At 38.5% G+C, this 19,069-nt stretch overlaps 1 protein-coding gene across 3 annotated transcripts in view; it reads right to left on the bottom strand.

The window, feature by feature from the left end:
* Nucleotides 1–436: 436 nt before the first annotated feature.
* LOC144082867 (uncharacterized) overlaps nt 437–19,069 on the bottom strand; it is a 37,680-nt gene continuing 19,047 nt past the window's right edge. For 2 of the 3 annotated variants that reach the window (XM_077610326.1, XM_077610324.1), the window contains 11 exons: nt 17,987–18,177; nt 17,282–17,392; nt 17,040–17,165; nt 16,415–16,513; nt 16,179–16,337; nt 10,739–11,124; nt 6,258–6,403; nt 4,136–4,199; nt 3,896–4,077; nt 1,123–1,211; nt 437–1,057 (listed from right to left, as the gene is read on the bottom strand). In XM_077610326.1, the coding sequence (XP_077466452.1) occupies nt 962–1,057; nt 1,123–1,211; nt 3,896–4,077; nt 4,136–4,199; nt 6,258–6,403; nt 10,739–11,124; nt 16,179–16,337; nt 16,415–16,513; nt 17,040–17,165; nt 17,282–17,392; nt 17,987–18,177 (1,649 nt within the window). In that variant the 3' untranslated portion in view covers nt 437–961. The remainder of the gene's footprint in view (nt 1,058–1,122; nt 1,212–3,895; nt 4,078–4,135; nt 4,200–6,257; nt 6,404–10,738; nt 11,125–16,178; nt 16,338–16,414; nt 16,514–17,039; nt 17,166–17,281; nt 17,393–17,986; nt 18,178–19,069) is intronic. The other variant, XM_077610327.1, reaches the window with a different exon arrangement.

Consider the following 19,069-nt stretch of genomic DNA (forward strand, 5'->3'; position numbering starts at 1 on the left):
CATCAGCTGTCAGGCTCTTTAACACAAAATGGCTGTGTTAAGACCTACCGTATGCATGCATATATGTAAATGTGTATGTATGTATGTATGTATATACATATATGTGTGTATGTGTATATATGTGTATATATATGTATATGTGTGTATGTGTATATATATGTATATATATGTGTATATGTGTGTATATATATATATTTCAGCAACACATTTATTTATATATTTATTCATGTATTTATTGATTAACTTGCTTATTACCTTTCTATTTATGTCTAAAATGCCTTACCTATTTCTGCATCCTCACCCTCTTGCTACTGTGACAATGAAATTTCCCGAATACGGGATGAATAAAGTTATCCAATCTAATCCAATTACGGGTGGCTCAAAAAGAAGACCTTTGCGCTGAACTCAAAACGAAACTCCTTGTATGAGGAAAACCTTAAAAGAAGTATGACTTTTATTAAAAACAATATTGACATAAATTACACATTTTAACAGAGTTCACATTCGACACAAGTTTTCTGCATTCGGGATTTGAAGCTATGAAATCTCTCCGCGTGATAAGTCCGGTCAAACAGGATAGCCACACAAAAAAAGGCTCTGACGTGTGGAAAAAGTGGCACCAAAAAATTCAAAATAAAGTAAGTGAAGAAATGCTGAGTTGAACAATCATCGTGTCATAATCCCGATTTAATTAGTCAATTAAAATCCATACATTCATATTTAACTCATTTACTGCCATTTATAATGATAGACATCAATTCCCTCCCAATCAAAATGGATTGGACATATGTCGTCGTCAATGACATCTAATGAGTTAATTTGAGGTAAAATAAAATTTATTTTTTCTCCCAAAAGTGCTGATTGTCAGAGGTTTGAGGCATCTCAAGGTGTTTAATAAATAATGACAGATAATATATATATCTTTTTTTGAAAAATGCAGCATTAAAAAGACTTTCACAGATCAGATGAGGTTGCTGACGTTGTGCAGGGCAGCCGCACTCCGAGTGAGCGAATGCTCGTGGGGGAATAATTCCCTAAGGAGAAATGACAGGAGCATCTAAAAGAGAAAAAAATATCTATATTTTGTTCGGAAATCATGAGACGAGACGGTTAGCTACTTACATAAACCAGTGTTTTGTTTTTCTCTGCATCCTGAAAGAGGTTGAAAACATTCTCCATATCCGTCTTCTTAAGGACCAGGTAGTGTGAATCTATCAGAAGAAAATTATACTCCATGATGAATTGCAGATACATGAAAAAACAGTTACAGTTTTAGTTATGGAAGAATGTTGCCAGCATGCTTGGATGAAAAATGTATTATGATTAATTCCACATGTTCACAAGCCAAATTATGTTTAACGTAAACATACTGTAATAGGATAAATGTAATTATTAAAAGTAATAAATTCCACTTTTTATCATGAAGTGCAGATTACATTTCACAATGAAAACATTTTAATGTGATGAAAAAAAATCCATATTTTAACCTAATAAATTGTAAAATTTTACATGAAGTTCATATTCTGTCATCAATTTGACCTTTTTACATGATAAACTTCAGTTTTACATGATACATTTGATGTTTTACTGTGCTAATTTCTATTTTTAGAGATATATATATTTTTAATGTGATGAATTTCATATTTTTCATGATAAATTAAAAATTTACCGTGTAAAATTCCCAAAAATAAAAAAATTTAAAAATTTAAAATTATGAACTTCACATTTTACACAAGTGATTTAATGGTTAAGTGTGATAAATTCAGTTTAAAAAAAAAACATTTCGAATGCAATCTATTTCAATTACTAATGTTGCACTTTCTACTCAGTATAATCTATCAATATAAATTTGAAATTTTAACATGATTTGGGGAATATTTCTAAGGGAATACAAACTCAAATAACCCTCGATATTGACTGAAAGTCAGTGTGGATGCGGGGCAAAAAGAGTCAACCCGGGAGAAGAAAGGTATCAAAATGTCAAACTAAATTAGAATTAAGTTTAGTGTTGGGTTCGATGAAACTTATTTTTGAGTGTGTCTGCTTCGTAATCCAAGTTCATTTAAATTTGGGCGTTGCCGTGCAAAAAATACCCCCCCTCTCTCTGTCCGTCTCTCTCTCCCCCTTCGAAATCTGTATAATTTTAGTACTATTAAACACATTTTAGTAATATTAAACCACTGTTTGTGTTTGTGTTAGTTTGTTAATAGATGGCGAATTAGAACAAATAAAACATTTTTTCCAAGCAAATATCCTGTTTTTGGTGTTTTTTCAGAGGGTTGGAAGTAATCCCACCTTGGACTATCCTCTTCCATCTGCTCCTGGATAAATAACTTCTTAACCAACCGACCACAAATTGTTAGACTTGGTCCCCACCTCTCTTCCTCCATTACGCTGAGCACTCGCTCCCCTCAAGGCTGTGTACTGAGTCCTCTTCTGTACTCCCTGTACACATACGACTGTACACCGACCCACCAGTCTAACTCCATTATGAAATTTGCCGACGACACCACTGTGGTCGGACTCATCTCAGGGGGTATGAGTCTGCTTACAGAGATGAGGTCAACAAACTGTCTTCGTGGTGAACAATCTCACACTAAACACCACAAAAACTAAAGAAATAATCCTGGATTTTCGCAAATGCAGCACAGATCTGGCACCACTCCTTATAAATGGAGTATGTGTAGACAGGGTCCAGTCCATTAATTTCTGGGGGTCAACGTCACGGATAAGCTCTCCTGGTCTACAAACACCACGACAGTGGTGAAGAAGGCCCAGAAATGACTCCAGTTCCTCAGGGTACTCAGGAGGAACAACTTGGACACTAAGCTTCTGGTAACCTTCTATAGAGCCACTGTGGAGAGCATCCTGGCATACTGCATTACAGTGTGGTACACTGGAAGCACGGCAGCAGACAAAAAGGCCATGCAGAGAGTGATTAACTGCTCTCTGCCCTCACTGGAAGACATTGCCAGCCCTCGTTACCTCAGCAGAGCCGGGAACATTGTCGGGGACCCATAACACCCTGGTCACAACCTGTTCCAGCTGCTGCCCTCTGGCAGACGCTACAGGTCTCACAGAGTACGGACAAATAGGCTTAAGGACAGTTTTTTCTCACAGCCATCAGGACTCTGAACTTGTGGAAGCACGACACACAATCCCTTCTGTGTAATAACTTCGGGGTCAGGTAACATGAAGGACGTTGGGCGGTGATCTGCCTCCTGCTGGCTGACTGAAGGTAAGTGAGGAGACAGTGAGAGGTAAGTGATCCGTTTTTATTGCTGGCATCTGCGAGGCAAACTTTTTCTGCAGTCGCCAGGATTTGGTTGCGCTCGGGGGAGATGCGATGTATCCATCACGGCAGAGTGCCAATGAGTCTGAAATTATTACTTATTTGGGCCTTTTACCGGGAAATCGCACTTTGTGGCACCACCAATTTCGTCATACGCAGCTGGGTATGATGACAATTAGGCTTTTGTCGAGTCAATGATGATGACAAAGCCTATGTCTGATTATTATTATTAATTTGTTTTTAGTTCATTTCAATGGGAAAAGTTCATTTGAGTTACAAGAACATACGAGCTCAGTCCCGGAACGAATTAAGCTCGTATCTCGAGGTACCGCTGTACAAGTAAATCGACATACGAGTTCGGTCCTGAAACGCATTAAGATCGTATTTCAAGGTATTACTGTAATTCAATGTAAAATAAGACATTAAGTGGTAAACTTTTAAAGCATTATTGAGGGGATAAGCTGTGTATTTTTGCTATTCATGAGGTTTTAATTAACACGTTTTATTCATTTAAAAAAAAGATAGTAAAATTTGTTTTGTGCAGCTAGCCAAAATAAAGCAACGGACAGAATAATGGATGCAATGGATTTCGGAGGTATCTACATCGAGAGCTGATGAGGTGGTGTGCCCTCTCGCGTGTCTCGCTTTTGTCATCGTCCGTGCGAAGCGGGCGTGTCGGGGCACCCGCAGGACTCTGCGCCCACGCTTTGTCGCACAGGTTTTGAATGTACGCCGCCATCTGCACCTCACTCGGGTTCATCTTGTTCAAGAAGGAGTTGACTTTCCTGCACAGAGCCGCAAAGTCAACAGAAGGAGCACACGAGGCGGGAGAAAGCCACTCACTTTTTCAAAATGGGCATGACGGGTTTCAGAATGGCGTCAAATATGTTAATGAGGATTGAGTTTCCTAGAAAGACAAAAGCGTTAGTGGATAGGGTTAGCCCTTTCAACTTATCGGCTGCCGTTCATGGCGAGAGATGTCCAATACATTTTAATGGGAGAATTGGGCCTTCGCACTCCAAATGGAGGATTACTGTTCTCAAAGGCAACTGATAAATTGTTGAAAGGAAAAAACTCTGCAATGCCACACCAAATAAATGATAAAATGAACTACAGTTGTATCTCTACTTACATAAGCCTCTCAGTACAAAATGTTTAGGTTACAAAAACCTTTGCTATGCAAATGACCGTCCCAAAATACAAAAACAAAATCCAAGTTACGAAAGCCCCAAAAACGTAAATCAATTTCCCATATCTGTTACTTTATTTTGAAATTGTTGTTCGTTGGAGCCTCTCCACAACAACTCTCTTTTGACCGCTGTTCTTCGTCACGGGCCCCTTCATTCAAAATTATTAATGCAAATGAAATTAAAAAGCGGGCTTTGTTATCCATCGAGGAAAAACAGAAGATAAGAAAGTGGCAATGTAGGCTGTAACCCACACACGGGCATCGCTATGCTATTGAAGAGAAATAGTAAAATTCAACGATTTTAAGGCAATTTTAAGGGTGCGGCTTATATGCGAGAAAATACAGTATAGTCATTTAGAGTACTAAGTGTTGATCTAAATATGGTACTAAAGTAAATCAACAATTACTTTTTTTCTTCATAAAAAAAAGTCAAAATATCATCGGCTGTCGCTGACGGCTTTTGAAACCCAACACATTTTGAATGACGGAGTCCTGTATTACATTCTAAATGGATTGAACATCTAATGCCATCAAAGACTGCCAACTATTTATTAAATAAAAAAATTAAAAAAACTCTAAAATAAATCTGTCACAAATATCAATTAGCAACTGAACTATTTTGATAGCTGATTAATCACTTATAGTGAGTATTGACCTACAAATCATTAGAAATATTCTCAAATTTCTAATAAATATACTTTAAATTTGACAGATGAAAATAAAAAAATCGTATTAATTTTTTACCGAACATGATACAAAACCGATTTTTATATACCATATTTTCTCGCATATTAGGCACCTTTGCGCATAAGCCGTACCCATAAAATTGCCTTAAAATCGTTGAATTTTACAATTTCTTTCGTATAAGACGCTTCCTGATTCACAATTTTCACCTTCATATTCATAGTTTTAATTGGGAGTACAAATGTGTTACTTTGAAGGGAAAATCTTAAGAAAAATTATCGCACATGGTATTTCTGAGATACTGTATGATCCAAAGTATCGTCTGCTGGATTGCACATTCCGAAAGGTGTTGCCTGCACATGGACGAATTCAAAAAGGAAGTCATGTGAGCAGTACAACCATGAAGTGTGTCCGTAGTGGTCTAGTTTTCACCAAGTCTCTGGGTGCAATAATAGCAAGAGGTATCAAGGCTGATATTTTAATGATCGACCGCAAGACCTTCGGTCAGCCTTAACGACTATTGGGATGTGTTGACATGGTGAACACCACAAACACATGTATCAAGGCTAATCGCGTCTGGCCAGTCAAAGCATGTTTAACTACGGTAAGGTGGCGCCCCAAGCAAGTGATGGCAGGCACAATTAAGGGTTTTTTTCACGTTTTATGCAAGATAGGTTTTTTTTCTTTCTTTTATTTACTTCATAGACGTCAAAATAAATTTTGTTTAGCGTTTTATCAGTTTATCTTTTCTCTGTTTTTGAAATAAATGACTGTATAGGCCGCATTGTCTTGCGTTATGGCGTTTCGCCTTTGTCACCTTGCAGTTTCGTGCATGTAAAATCTAATTTGTGCACATATAAGCCGTACCTTTGATTCACTCATCATTTTTTTAGCACCAAATACAGCATATATGCGAGAAAATACGGTACATAAAATTACACTAAACTTACCCTATTTTATTTCTTATGTACTTAATTTTTTTTAATTAAAAAAATGTGTTAGCAAGTTGACCAAATGATCCTTTTCATTCAAAAACTTCCACTTTTGGTGTACTTGAAACAATCCATGGTTCGACAGAGTGAATTGAGCTACCTGATATTTCCTTGAGGAGATCAAATATGGCTTTGGTGGCTTCCAGCTGCTCCCACGTGCCTTGACTCCTGAGGCATGGCGCCTCACCCACTTTGGATTTGCCGCTCCCGCAAGACAAGCGGGGGCTCACCTTGTCCTTCTTGGCCCTTTGACAAAGGAGGGCAAAGGATTTTTTAATTTACATTTTTTCAAAGCCAGTAAATTCTGTCACAAATTTCTACAATATTTTGAAATGGATGTTTTTGTCTCATGAAACGGAGGGAAAATGTTTCCTTTTTTTCTACCATCAGTGATTAGAGGGCATTTTATTTTCCAAAATTAAAATCTATTCACAAAATTCTACACCGATTGTAGGTGAAGATGTTTGCTGATATTTCAAAGATTAGTCAGCGAAACTTTTTTTTTGAGGTGTTATGAATTGGAGCTCATTTTATTTTACAAATAATACAATTTGATCAAAGTCAAATAATTTTTTATAACCAAAATCAAATGGAGGTCAAAACATTTCCTAATATTTATTTATTTTATGTCACAATTATTTTGGCTACAATGATTACAGGATTTAAAAAAATTAATATTACAGATTTTTTAAATATTTGAAGTCGAAGTGTCATCAATTGGAGGTAAAAATATTTCCTAATAATTCAGATTATTAAGGTCAGAGTCATTCTAGTGGCCACTTATTGGAGAGCAATTTATTTTTTAATGGATTCATTTTTCCAGGTCGCTTATCTTCACAAAGGTGTCAGGGGTGCTGGATCCTATCCCAGCCAACTATGGGCACCAGCCAATCGCAGGGCATAAGCCCATGGAGAACATGCAAACTCCAAACAGGAAGGTCCAAAACTGGGATCAAACCCTCGGTGTCAGGACCATGAGGCTGACACGTTAACCACCCGTCACCTTATTTTTAAGTATTCCAATTGTTTTCAAGTCAGATTGTCTCAATTATACATTTCTGAAATTCAAATTTCTTTCCATTACATTTTTTTCTTTCATTTTTTTGGGTGGGATTAATTGCAAGTCAAAATATATCCTGATAGTTCAAATTTTTGTCAAAGGGTTTAATCAATTTTGGCATTTTTTTAATAAGAACAATTTATGGAAGTCAAATATTATTTTCAAGTTTTTATGTCACATTTTTTAAAATGAGTATTAGCAAATTAATTCAGTATAGCAGAGTGCTGATTGTCACTGACAGTCGCAGGGCACAAGCAGACGGACAACTTTCCGGACTCACACGCATACCTAGGGGCAATTTAGATTGTCTAATCAGCCTACCATGCATGTTTTTGGAATGTGGGAGAAAACCGGAATACCCGGGGGAAACCCACGCAGAGAGAACATGCAAACTCCACACAGACGGACCGACCTGGACTTGAGCCAGGAACCTAGAGCTGTGAGGCCGACGCGCTAACCTCTCGTGGCAACAGGCCACCGAGGATAGGAATTTCATATAAAAAGATCAGGTTTTTAAAAATATTATTTCTAGTGGTACCTCGAGATACGAGCTTAATGCGTTCCATGACCGAGCTTGTATATGTCGATTTTGTCGTAACTCAAATGAACGTTTCCCATAGAAATGAACTAAAAACAAATTAATTCTTCCAACCCTCTGAAAAAACACCAAAAACAGGATATTGGATTGAAAAAACATTTTTATTTGTTCTAATTCACCATCTAATAACAAAGTAACAAATAACTAGTGGTTTAATACTACTAAAATGTGCTTAATATTATTAAAATTAGACGGATTTTGCGGAGGGGAGAGAGAGGGGGGACTTTTTGCATGGCAACGCGCTCACAACATAAACAAATTTAAATGAACTTGGATTACGAAGCAGAAACACTCAAGAATAAGTTTGATCCTTACACTAAACTTAATTCTAATTTTGTTATAAATTTTGATACCTTTCTTCTCCCGGCCGGGTTGGCTCTATTTGCCCCGCCTCCACCCTGACTTTCAGATGCAACCTAGATGTTTGCTTTTGTATTCCTTTCAAAATATTTCTAAAATGATGCACACAAATGTCCTCACAATAGGATAATGCACGACCACTTGCCAACGAGAAGTGCTATATACGCCATTCGCACTGACTAACGGGAAAAAAACACTGAAAAAATGCAACGCTCCGCCCAGTGCTCGCAGAGACATTACAAGAGGGAGTTGCGACCAGAGAGACATTATACGAGGGAGTTGCGGGGAGAGAGACAGTGCCCATGATGTTCTTATGAGCAGCCTCTCTCATCCACTGTCTGCTCGTATATGAAAATGTGTCTCGTATCTCAAGATAAATATTTGCTCAAAATTTGTTTCATATCTCAAGATAAATATTTGCTCAAAATGTTACTCGTATCTCAAGATAAATATTTGCTCAAAATGTTACTCGTATCTCAAGATAAATATTTGCTCAAAATGTTACTCGTATCTCAAGATAAATATTTGCTCAAAATGTTACTCGTATCTCAAGATAAATATTTGCTCAAAATGTTACTCGTATCTCAAGATAAATATTTGCTCAACATTTTACTCGTATCTCAAGATAAATATTTGCTCAACATTTTACTCGTATCTCAAGATAAATATTTGCTCAACATGTTACTTGTATCTCAAGATAAATATTTGCTCAACATTTTACTCGTATCTCAAGATAAATATTTGCTCAACATTTTACTCGTATCTCAAGATAAATATTTGCTCAACATTTTACTCGTATCTCAAGATAAATATTTGCTCAACATTTTACTCGTATCTCAAGATAAATATTTGCTCAACATTTTACTCGTATCTCAAGATAAATATTTGCTCAAAATTTTACTCGTATCTCAAGATAAATATTTGCTCAAAATTTTACTCGTATCTCAAGATAAATATTTGCTCAAAATTTTACTCGTATCTCAAGATAAATATTTGCTCAAAATTTTACTCGTATCTCAAGATAAATATTTGCTCAACATTTTACTCGTATCTCAAGATAAATACTCTTGCATGTCGGGGTTCTCGAATGTCGATGTACCACAGTATTATTATTATTTAAAAATATGCTTCTCGGTAATTCTTCTACGGTGAAATATCGCTGCTTCTTTAGCGCCGAGTGCCCCCTAATTCAGCGCTGAAGAGAAGCGGTGGCCTGACTTACGCCGTTTTTTTATCCCTTGTCTTCTGCTTGCGAATTTCAGCATTGATTTTGACAATAACCATATTTGCATTTAAAACATAAAATAAATGGATGGATGGATAGGCGTTATCTAAGGAGCTCATGTGATTAATCGTAATTAAAATTGTATATGCTTCACAGCATTTTGATACATGTGTATTTATTTACACTACTGAAACAAAGTTTGCAGAACAAAGAGAAAGTCTCCCATTAGATTACCGTAATTACTCGAATATAACGCGCACTCGAAAATAACACCCAGGTAATTTTGGGCCAAAAAAATCTGGAAAAACGCAGTACTCGAATATAGTGCGCACCTAAAATTTCCCGCTGACGAAAATCAGAAATCTTACCTTTTTTTCTTCGTTTCACGATTGTTTTGTTCAAACAAATTTATTCATTAGAATCCTTCAAATGAAGAGTTCCTCTCTCACTTTGTCTGTCCTCTCATACATCTCTTCGTTGAGAATCCTATCAACGTCCACGCTTCCTTCATCCACTTCCTCTTCCTCCCACAACACATCATCCGATTGGCTTTACGAGATGACGTAAAATCCGTGCGTCAAAGTGAGTTTGACAATGCTTTTTTCGATCGAAAATTTGTAATTTATTTTAGTTATTGATTATAACACTGAACTGAGAGAGGGTGAACTGAGACGGGTACGAGGCTAGAGGGGGGCAGTGGTGGTCTCGGCTTTACGAGATGACGTAAAATCCGTGCGTCGGCTTCACGAGATGACGTAAAATCCGTGCGTCGGCTCTACGAGATGACGTAAAATCCGTGCGTCAAAGTGAGTTTGACAATGCTTTTTTCGATCGAAAATTTGTAATTTATTTTATTCAATTCAATTTCAATTCAATTTATTTGGCAAGAAAAAGCACCAGGCTAAGGGCCATGTAACAAGCTCCAAAAAAATAAAAATAAAATAAAATAAAAAAAAAATAAAAAAAAATTAGTTATTGATTATAACACGCACCCCCAACTATTGGAATTAATTATATAGCAAAAATATGCGTGTTATATTCGAGTAATTACGGTATTATTTTTTATACATTAATTTATGTAAAACAAAATACTGAAATTCTACTGTTTCCTACAATGATAGAGAGGCACTGTTTAAGTGACTACTTCCATCTAGTGTTAAGGCTGAGACAGGCAACAGAATGTTGACTTCATTTATAAGCTTCTTTTGTAGTCCATATTCCATATTTAAATTTTGCTACAGACCAATAAAACCGCGTGGTGGGCTGCAGTATGAACACCCCTTTGTTATAGCAACATATGATGTGGGCTGTATAGCATTAGAATTAGCATTAACTGACCTGGCAGCGAAATGCAACCACGACGGTCCATTGGCGGCGTCCTCTGGCATGTCCTCCAATTCGTCGTCGCTGTTGTTCTTTGTGGAGGCCAGCGACTCCTGGGATCTGGAACGACTTAATCCCTTAAAGATCATCTTAAAGTGCGTCAAAGGATTGTCGGAATCCTCCAATTTTTCCCGACTTCCACTAAGAGAGCTCAAAGATGGGTAGCGCTCAGTTTCTGTTTTGCCCTGCTCAGGCTCGTCATAGGAGGAGATGACAATGGTGGGAAGCAAAACGCCACCGAGTGCGATGCTCGTATTGGTGGAGCCACCGAAGGAGTTCCCCAACGATTCTTGAGATGTTAAGATGATTTCTTTTGAGGATTCCGTCGGCGGCGTTGTGTTCTGGGAAACAAATGCATCACTTTGTTAAAGACAAAATGTGAGGATTTTTAATCCATCAGGCTGCACTAATTTCGTCAAAAACCCGGTTTAAAAGCCACATTTCAAGCGCCCCGAAACTTGGAAAACATCAAGAAAACGTGTCTATGTAAAGGCTAGACCGACATCCACATTTAATAGGTTTCTGTGCAGCGACTCAGATCTGGAGGACCTCCTGAGTCGGGTGGATGTGGGAAAATCTGGAAAAGTGGCAGTGAAATCATTATCAACAATAATAATAAAAACTTACAATAAAAATGTGATAATTTTAAGATGTGATTAGACCACCCGACCACCACAGAGAACGGGGGCGCTGTTGCAACATGAACACTACTTCCAGACCAACGCTAAGGAGAAAAATGGATGATAAGCAAACGTGATTTTAGCATAGCTAGCAATAGAGGCCAACGCGGTGCTTGAACGCAAAAAGACAATAACATGGCCAAATGAGCGATTATGAGACGCAGGACAACACAGAGCCGATCCACTAAAAGGGGTAGGGAACCAATGGCTCGGGAGCCATATTTGGCTCTTTTGATGGGTGCATATGACTCTCCGCTAACTTGTGTAAAATATGGAATCGGCTGATGAGAGAGCTGGGTCCCAAATGCAACAATAGGAGCATCACATCGGCTCTGAAGCGCGGACACTACCTCTTGCACCTTGAAATCATCATTAATTTTTCATTAGACTCTCTAGCATGCATACTCTCATTGAAACTCATTGATTAGCAAAAGCATAACAATCTTGTTGGGAGAATTCAGAGTCTTTTTTTAATTTAAAAGTGGTAAAATGACTCGAAAACGCACAGGTTTTCATGTATTTTTACTCTGGCTCTCAAGGAATAATGTTTGAAAATAAGAATTGTTTATGGCTCTCTCCTTCAAAAAGGTTCCCGACACCTGCACTAAAAGAATGCTTGCTGGCATTTTCTTTCCTTTTTTTTAAATGCCTCGTTAACACCTCTGCACAAGGGGCAGCCTTATTGAAAATGTCATTAACCCACTGTCCTCATTTGAAGACAGCCTGTAATATTTTCTTATTTGATATCAAGGTGTTTCCCCATTTTATGTCAATGTTCTAAAAACATTGCATAAATCTAAAACTTGTTATCTTGAGTTAAAATGGGTTAAGTTCATCCAACTTTTTTTACAGTAACACCTTGACAGTAATACCCCAACATACGAGAAATTTGAGATACGAGGAAAATTCCAAGCAAATATTTGCCTCGAGATATGAGACAAATTGACTATAGCTCAGCCTTCAACACTGTAATACCGGACATTCTGGCTGACAAACTCTCCCACCTTGGACTATCCTCTTCCATCTGCTGCTGGATTAAGAAGTTCTTAACCAACCGTCCACAAACTGTTAGACTTGGTCCCCACCACTCTACCTCCATTACACTGAGCACTGGCTCCCCTCAAGGTTGTGTACTGAGTCCTCTTCTGTATTCCCTGTACACATACGACTGTACACCGACCCACCACTCTAACTCCATCATCAAATTTGCCGATGAAACCACTGTGGTCGGACTCATCTCAGGGGGGGATGAGTCTACCTACAGAGATGAGGTCAACAAACTGTCTTCGTGGTGTTTTGTGAACAATCTCACACTAAACACCACAAAAACTAAAGAAATAATCCTGGACTTTCGCAAACGCAACACAGATCTGGCCCCACTCCTCATAAATGGAGTATGCGTAGACAGGGTTCAGTTCTTCAAATTCCTGGGGTCCACGTCACGGACAAGCTCTCCTGGTCTACCAACAGCACGGCAGTGGTGAAGAAGAAAACTAAGCTTCTGGTAACCTTCTATAGAGCCACTGTGGAGAGCATCCTGGCATTCTGCATTACAGTGTGGTACGCTGGAAGCACGGCAGGAGACAGAAAAGCCATGCAGAGAGTGATCAACACAGCCCAGAAGATCATCGGCTGCCCTCTGCCCTCACTGGATGACATTGCCAGCCCTCGCTACCTCAGCAGAGCCAGAAAACATTGGTAGGGACCCATACCACCCTAGTCACAAACTGTTCCAGCTGCTGCCATCTGGCAGACGCTACAGGTCTCACAAAACACGGACAAATAGACTTAGGGACAGTTTTTTCCCCAGAGCCATCAGGGCTCTGAACTTGCATTAGCACAACACACAATCCCTTCTGTGCAATAACAATGTGCAATATCTTAGATTGTGCAATATTTTAGAATCTACCTTGACCGGACGTGACTTTTTATATTTTGATATTACTTATGTTTTTACTGGGAAAACGCACTTTGTGGAGTAGCACCACCAATTTCGTTATACGCAGCTGTGTATAATGACAATAAAGGCTTTTGAAATTTGAGATATGAGCATACGTGGCCAAGTACGTGACAGGCTGCTTATGATAACAGCGCACAGTCTTTCTCACCGCATCTCCCTGGCGTAAAGATATCTACAAGAACTGGGCGTACAGGTTGCATTTTTTACGTGTTTTTGCGTCAATCAGGTTCATCAATTAAGGGAAAAACAATGGGTCCAAAGCAAGCCGGTATAATGAAGGGTAGTGAGAAGAAAAAGCGCAAGATGACAATCGATATTAAGCACGGAGTAATCGAAAAACATGAGTGGTGTACCCATGACTGAGCTGGCTCGCCATAGTGTTTTTTGTTGAGTTTTTCCAAGTGTGGATAAAGCAGCTGCTTCTGTTTTTATCATCATGCCTCCCAAGAAAATTACCAGCATGAATGAAAAGAAGTGGTCAGGGAGGAGGACAATGACGAGTTGGTTGAGGAGCATAAAATTGAACTCTTAATGAGGAGCTGAAGGAACTAGAGTTAATGCAACACTCGGCAATCCAGGAGCAATATAACGAGAAGTTTGTATGTTGCACTATAGAAACATTATTAAAAGTCATCAAAGGCAATCGTCTTTGGATGTTTTATTTTTTTCCCAAAATATCCGTCAACCAGCACTGCAGAAGGGGAAGTTAAATCTAAGCAGGTAAGAGCCTGTAGCGACTAATAAAATAACATTCTAAAGAAATAATAAAACGTTATTGTTTGTTGTTGGTTAATGTTGTTGTTTGAATTCTTAATGCTGTGTTTATTATCATTTATGTGTTCGTGCCGTCTCTCTATGTTGCCTACCCTTAGCTTCCTCTTGTTCCCCTGCGTTTCAACACGGGTAGATTTTGTATTTACTTGTTATTCATTTTAAGACATTAATAAATAATTTTATGACCATTTTCTCTCATTTGTGTGTGTTTCTCACATATTTCTTACAGAATTGTGACATTTTGACCAATTTTAAAGGGTTTAGTTGGTAGTTGTGTGAGGATTGTGGAACGAATTACAGAATTTACATTTGAAGTACAGTGGTACCTCGTCATACGACCGCTCGTCATACAAAATGCTCGTCTTACGGGGGAAATTTCGATCGAATAATTCGCCCGTTATGCGGTCAAAATTTCGTGATGCGACCAAGCCAGGTCTTTTTTGCATATCTTTCGTGTATAACAATATTTACGAGCACGGAACTAATTAATTCAGACGAGTTTCTCATAGGACCAGGAAACGCAGAACGCGCATGCAAAAAGAGGGCTTTCTGGGTAATGAAGTATACTCCTGCACACATTACCCATAGGCAATGGCAACCTTTCTCAGAATAAAACTTCATTACCCACAATCACTACGTGGGAAGCTCAGCTATGTCATTTCCTGTTATTCTTTCTTAGGAAAGGTCCCGCGATCGTTCCTTAAAGACTATTTCTCGTTGGCAAGTGGTCGTGCGTTATCCTATTGTGAGGACATTTGTGTGCATCATTTTGGGAATATTTTGAAGGCAATACAACAGTAAACAGTCCATCGATAGCGAACGTGAGGGCGGAGGCGTGGCAAACCGCCAACCCGAAAAACGAAGGTAACAAAAGATTACAACAAAATTAGAATTCAGTTTTGTGTAAAGTTACATTAAACGTATGTTTTGAGTGTCTGTATATATTAATCCAAGTTAATTCAAATTTGTTTGTTCCGTTTACGAGCACGGAACTAATTAATTCAGACGAGTTTCTCATAGGACCAGGAAACGCAGAACGCGCATGCAAAAAGAGGGCTTTCTGGGTAATGAAGTATACTCCTGCACACATTACCCATAGGCAATGGCAACCTTTCTCAGAATAAAACTTCATTACCCACAATCACTACGTGGGAAGCTCAGCTATGTCATTTCCTGTTATTCTTTCTTAGGAAAGGTCCCGCGATCGTTCCTTAAAGACTATTTCTCGTTGGCAAGTGGTCGTGCGTTATCCTATTGTGAGGACATTTGTGTGCATCATTTTGGGAATATTTTGAAGGCAATACAACAGTAAACAGTCCATCGATAGCGAACGTGAGGGCGGAGGCGTGGCAAACCGCCAACCCGAAAAACGAAGGTAACAAAAGATTACAACAAAATTAGAATTCAGTTTTATGTAAAGTTACATTAAACGTATGTTTTGAGTGTCTGTATATATTAATCCAAGTTAATTCAAATTTGTTTGTTCCGTTTACGAGTGCGTTGTCGTGGAAAAAAAAGGAACCCCTCGCCCACGCCCCCAAACGTCTCTGTCTCCCGTCGGCGAAATCTGCCCAATTTTAGTTAGATTAAACACATTTTATTACTATTAAACCACTAGTTATGTGTTACTTTGTTAATAGATGGCGAATTAGAAGAAATAAAAAAAAATTCCAATCCAATATCCTGTTTTTGGTGTTTTTTCAGAGGGCTGGAACGAATTAATTTGTTTTCCATTCATTTCAATAGAAAACGTCCGCTCGAGTTACGAGAATCTCGTCATACGAGCTCAGTTCCGGAACGGATTAAGCTCGTATCTCGAGGTACCACTGTATTGCTCTACTTACAAAATGTTCAACTTAAGAAAAAAGTTCTGGAACCAATTAATTGTGTAATTAGAGGTATGACTATATTTTTCAATTTTGGCAGTGTTGGTCCTTAATAGTTGTCAAGAACACTCCCTAGTGTAGAATTTAAGTGTTACCTCTTCATCCTCTTGTCCAGGAGTGAGGAAGTAAGCCAAACCACTGAGCAGGCCCCATACTCCTCCATAATGCTGCTCTTCATTTAGCAGCTTGTCCAGTGGGCAGAGGAACTGGAACACTGGCTGCGTGTGTCCAATCAGAGTGTCTGATATTAATTCCTGGCGAGACAAAAAAAGAGTGAGTGACGTGTATTTTTTTTCTTTTCTTGTTGTGGACATGCTTTTTTTGGGTTCACCTGTAGGAAGTGCTCCACAGACACTTTGGCTTCTTCTTTTGCTTTGTCACTGACCTCTAGTTCATTGACCTCCAAGATGGTAGGCAAGCTGGTGGAGTCCTGGTTTAAAATCATGGAGATATTAAAAGAGATGTGATCAATTTCAATTTGTGCAAACCAATATCAGTCTTACTCCGAGTGAGATATTGCTTCTCCTTTTTCAAATGATTTCCTATGATGGTTTGCCTCAAAGGATTATTGTAAAAGTGGACAAATCCCAGACATTTTTTGTTATGAGCCAATTCATCGGCTCAGTTTATTTAGTGCTCTATTTCACTGGGCTTAATATTTTAGCTAAATTGTACATTGAAAGTAAAGCATATGCGCTGAGAAAAATTGTTAATAAAAATATAATGCAACTCTGTGAGTGAATTCAAATAATGATTTTTTAATAATGTCACATTTTGATGATCTTTTTTCCCCCAAAAATAAACAAGAATATTTCCTTTAGGAGGCTAAAAAAAGTGAAATTGAACAAATTTCAACAGTATCTGCACAAAATCCTAATATCTCTATTCATCGACTCAAAATACTTGACTCATTTTCTCATCAATTAGTTAGCAATTCATTCTTACTTCCCATTTACCTGCCACCTGTTTCGAAAATAGATGATTTCTACGTATTTCTTCTTGATGTCCCACTGAAGGTTTTCCGGGCTGTCCCGCTCCTCCAGGTGAACAGTGAAGATGAGTCCCTCATTTTCCCACTCAGCCTGCAAAATGGAGGGAAAAAAAACAGCAACTCACAATTACTCAGGGTGGGCTTCCAAGGACAAGCTTTCACGGAACCTCTGCTGACAACCAAGACGTCGTAATATTTAGAACTCACATGAGGGATGCTGACAGCCCAGCGACCGACGCGCCACATTTCATAAGACAGCTTGAATTCCATCATGTCTTCTTGGACGCTTGTCAGGTAGTTCTCCAGATCGCTGTCGTCCTAATGGGGTTTGGACACAAATCAACAATCACTCACTCAATTGTGGCCTGTGTCCGTGTTTACAAACAGTGTACTCTGCATGAAAAAAATCTCAGTGCACAAAAATGACAAAACTTATTTATACTGGAACACAAAACCAAAAGCAAATTTCTTATCATCATTTCTTTCCATCGTCATTTAAATGTGTTCGATCCAATTATGTGATCGGCATTGACTACTCATCATTACTTCCTCCGCTAACACACTTTCAATTTCGTATTTGAAAATGTTGCATGATGAACACAACGAGTATTTGTCTACGCACGCTTTTCGATTGAGTCATGGGCCCTCTGCAAGATCCTGTACTCCTGTTAAGTCATCGGTTTTTAAGAAAGCTGATACACAACCTTTAATAATTTATTTTGTAATACAATTTTGACGGCTATGGGTCTGTCTGAGTCTTGATTTTTTCCCCCAATACTCTTTAAATGAATCATGATATAACGCCATACTAATATAAACATTAAAAACAACTGACTTTCTACTAACTACCACAACATTCCTGTTTCCACGTATATGGCCATCAACAGCAGCCCGAATCATGCGTGCGCTCACCTGGTCCGAGTCATGCTGGCTTTTCACAGAGCCCTCCCTGCTGGTGGCCTCATCCTCATTGGACACGTCTCCCTTGTTGGCCATGATTTTCATCACCAGCTCCTGCTCTAGCTTTTTCATTTTCTTCTTCTTGGCTCTCTTGGTCTTCATCTTGTCCATAAATTTGGACCAACCCGCCTTCAACTTGCTGCCTGACAGATTGGAGAACTCATTAGAAAACTAAAAACAGCTCAGGCACTTATATTATCAAGACTAAACATCATGAATTCATTAACCTTTAATAGAAGCAGCAGCCATAAATCTGTCTTCCAAATTCATCTGCTAAATAATCCAATGTTTGTTTACAAGCGAATCTTATTAGGGTGCTTGTTTGTCCACATTATGTAAACTCCGACTACTGTTTCATAAATATGCGCGAGACTCATTACTGGGGTCTCATTATTTGCTTTAACTCACTCAGCGAACGGCAAACGGCAGCGAATAAATATGTTGACAATAACTTCTTGGACAAACATGGGTAAAAACCCATTACGTGTGGAAGGCCCGCTGGTACAGACGCAAGCAGTCCAGCGGTGACAATACTAATAACAATGATAATGATGCCATCTGCTTTTCCTGATGTCGCCGCCATCTTCCTGTTTCAAAACAACATTAAGGGAACAGGCTTTTTTTTTCCTTCAAGGTCGAAGCAGTGGGAAATTTTCAACCTTGCCTTGACTTGCCCATCAATTCTCATCCAAGTGTGAAAGCTCCATTGATTTATGGCTAAAGTTCACTCAAATGTGTTTATACTTGCTTCAGAAGACAAATGAGACGACTTGGAGATGTTGAGATTCTGGACCGAGTCACTGTGACCCAATTGGAAAAAATTATCTCATGACTTTAGACAAATTAGGTTTGAACTGGGTTGGACTGGGTTAGAACTGCTTTAATGAATTGATTTGAGTTTTTCTTTCTTTATTGCAGATTTAATCATGAATTTGTGTTACTGCGCCCTCTTGTTGGAGCAATATCTTATATGTGCCGCTTTTTACGTATGTTCTTCCCAAACAGTAAACATACATGACCGTGTACAGAAAAGGG

Source organism: Stigmatopora argus, chromosome 9 (assembly GCF_051989625.1).
Source record: "Stigmatopora argus isolate UIUO_Sarg chromosome 9, RoL_Sarg_1.0, whole genome shotgun sequence".
Lineage (NCBI taxonomy): Eukaryota > Metazoa > Chordata > Actinopteri > Syngnathiformes > Syngnathidae > Stigmatopora > Stigmatopora argus.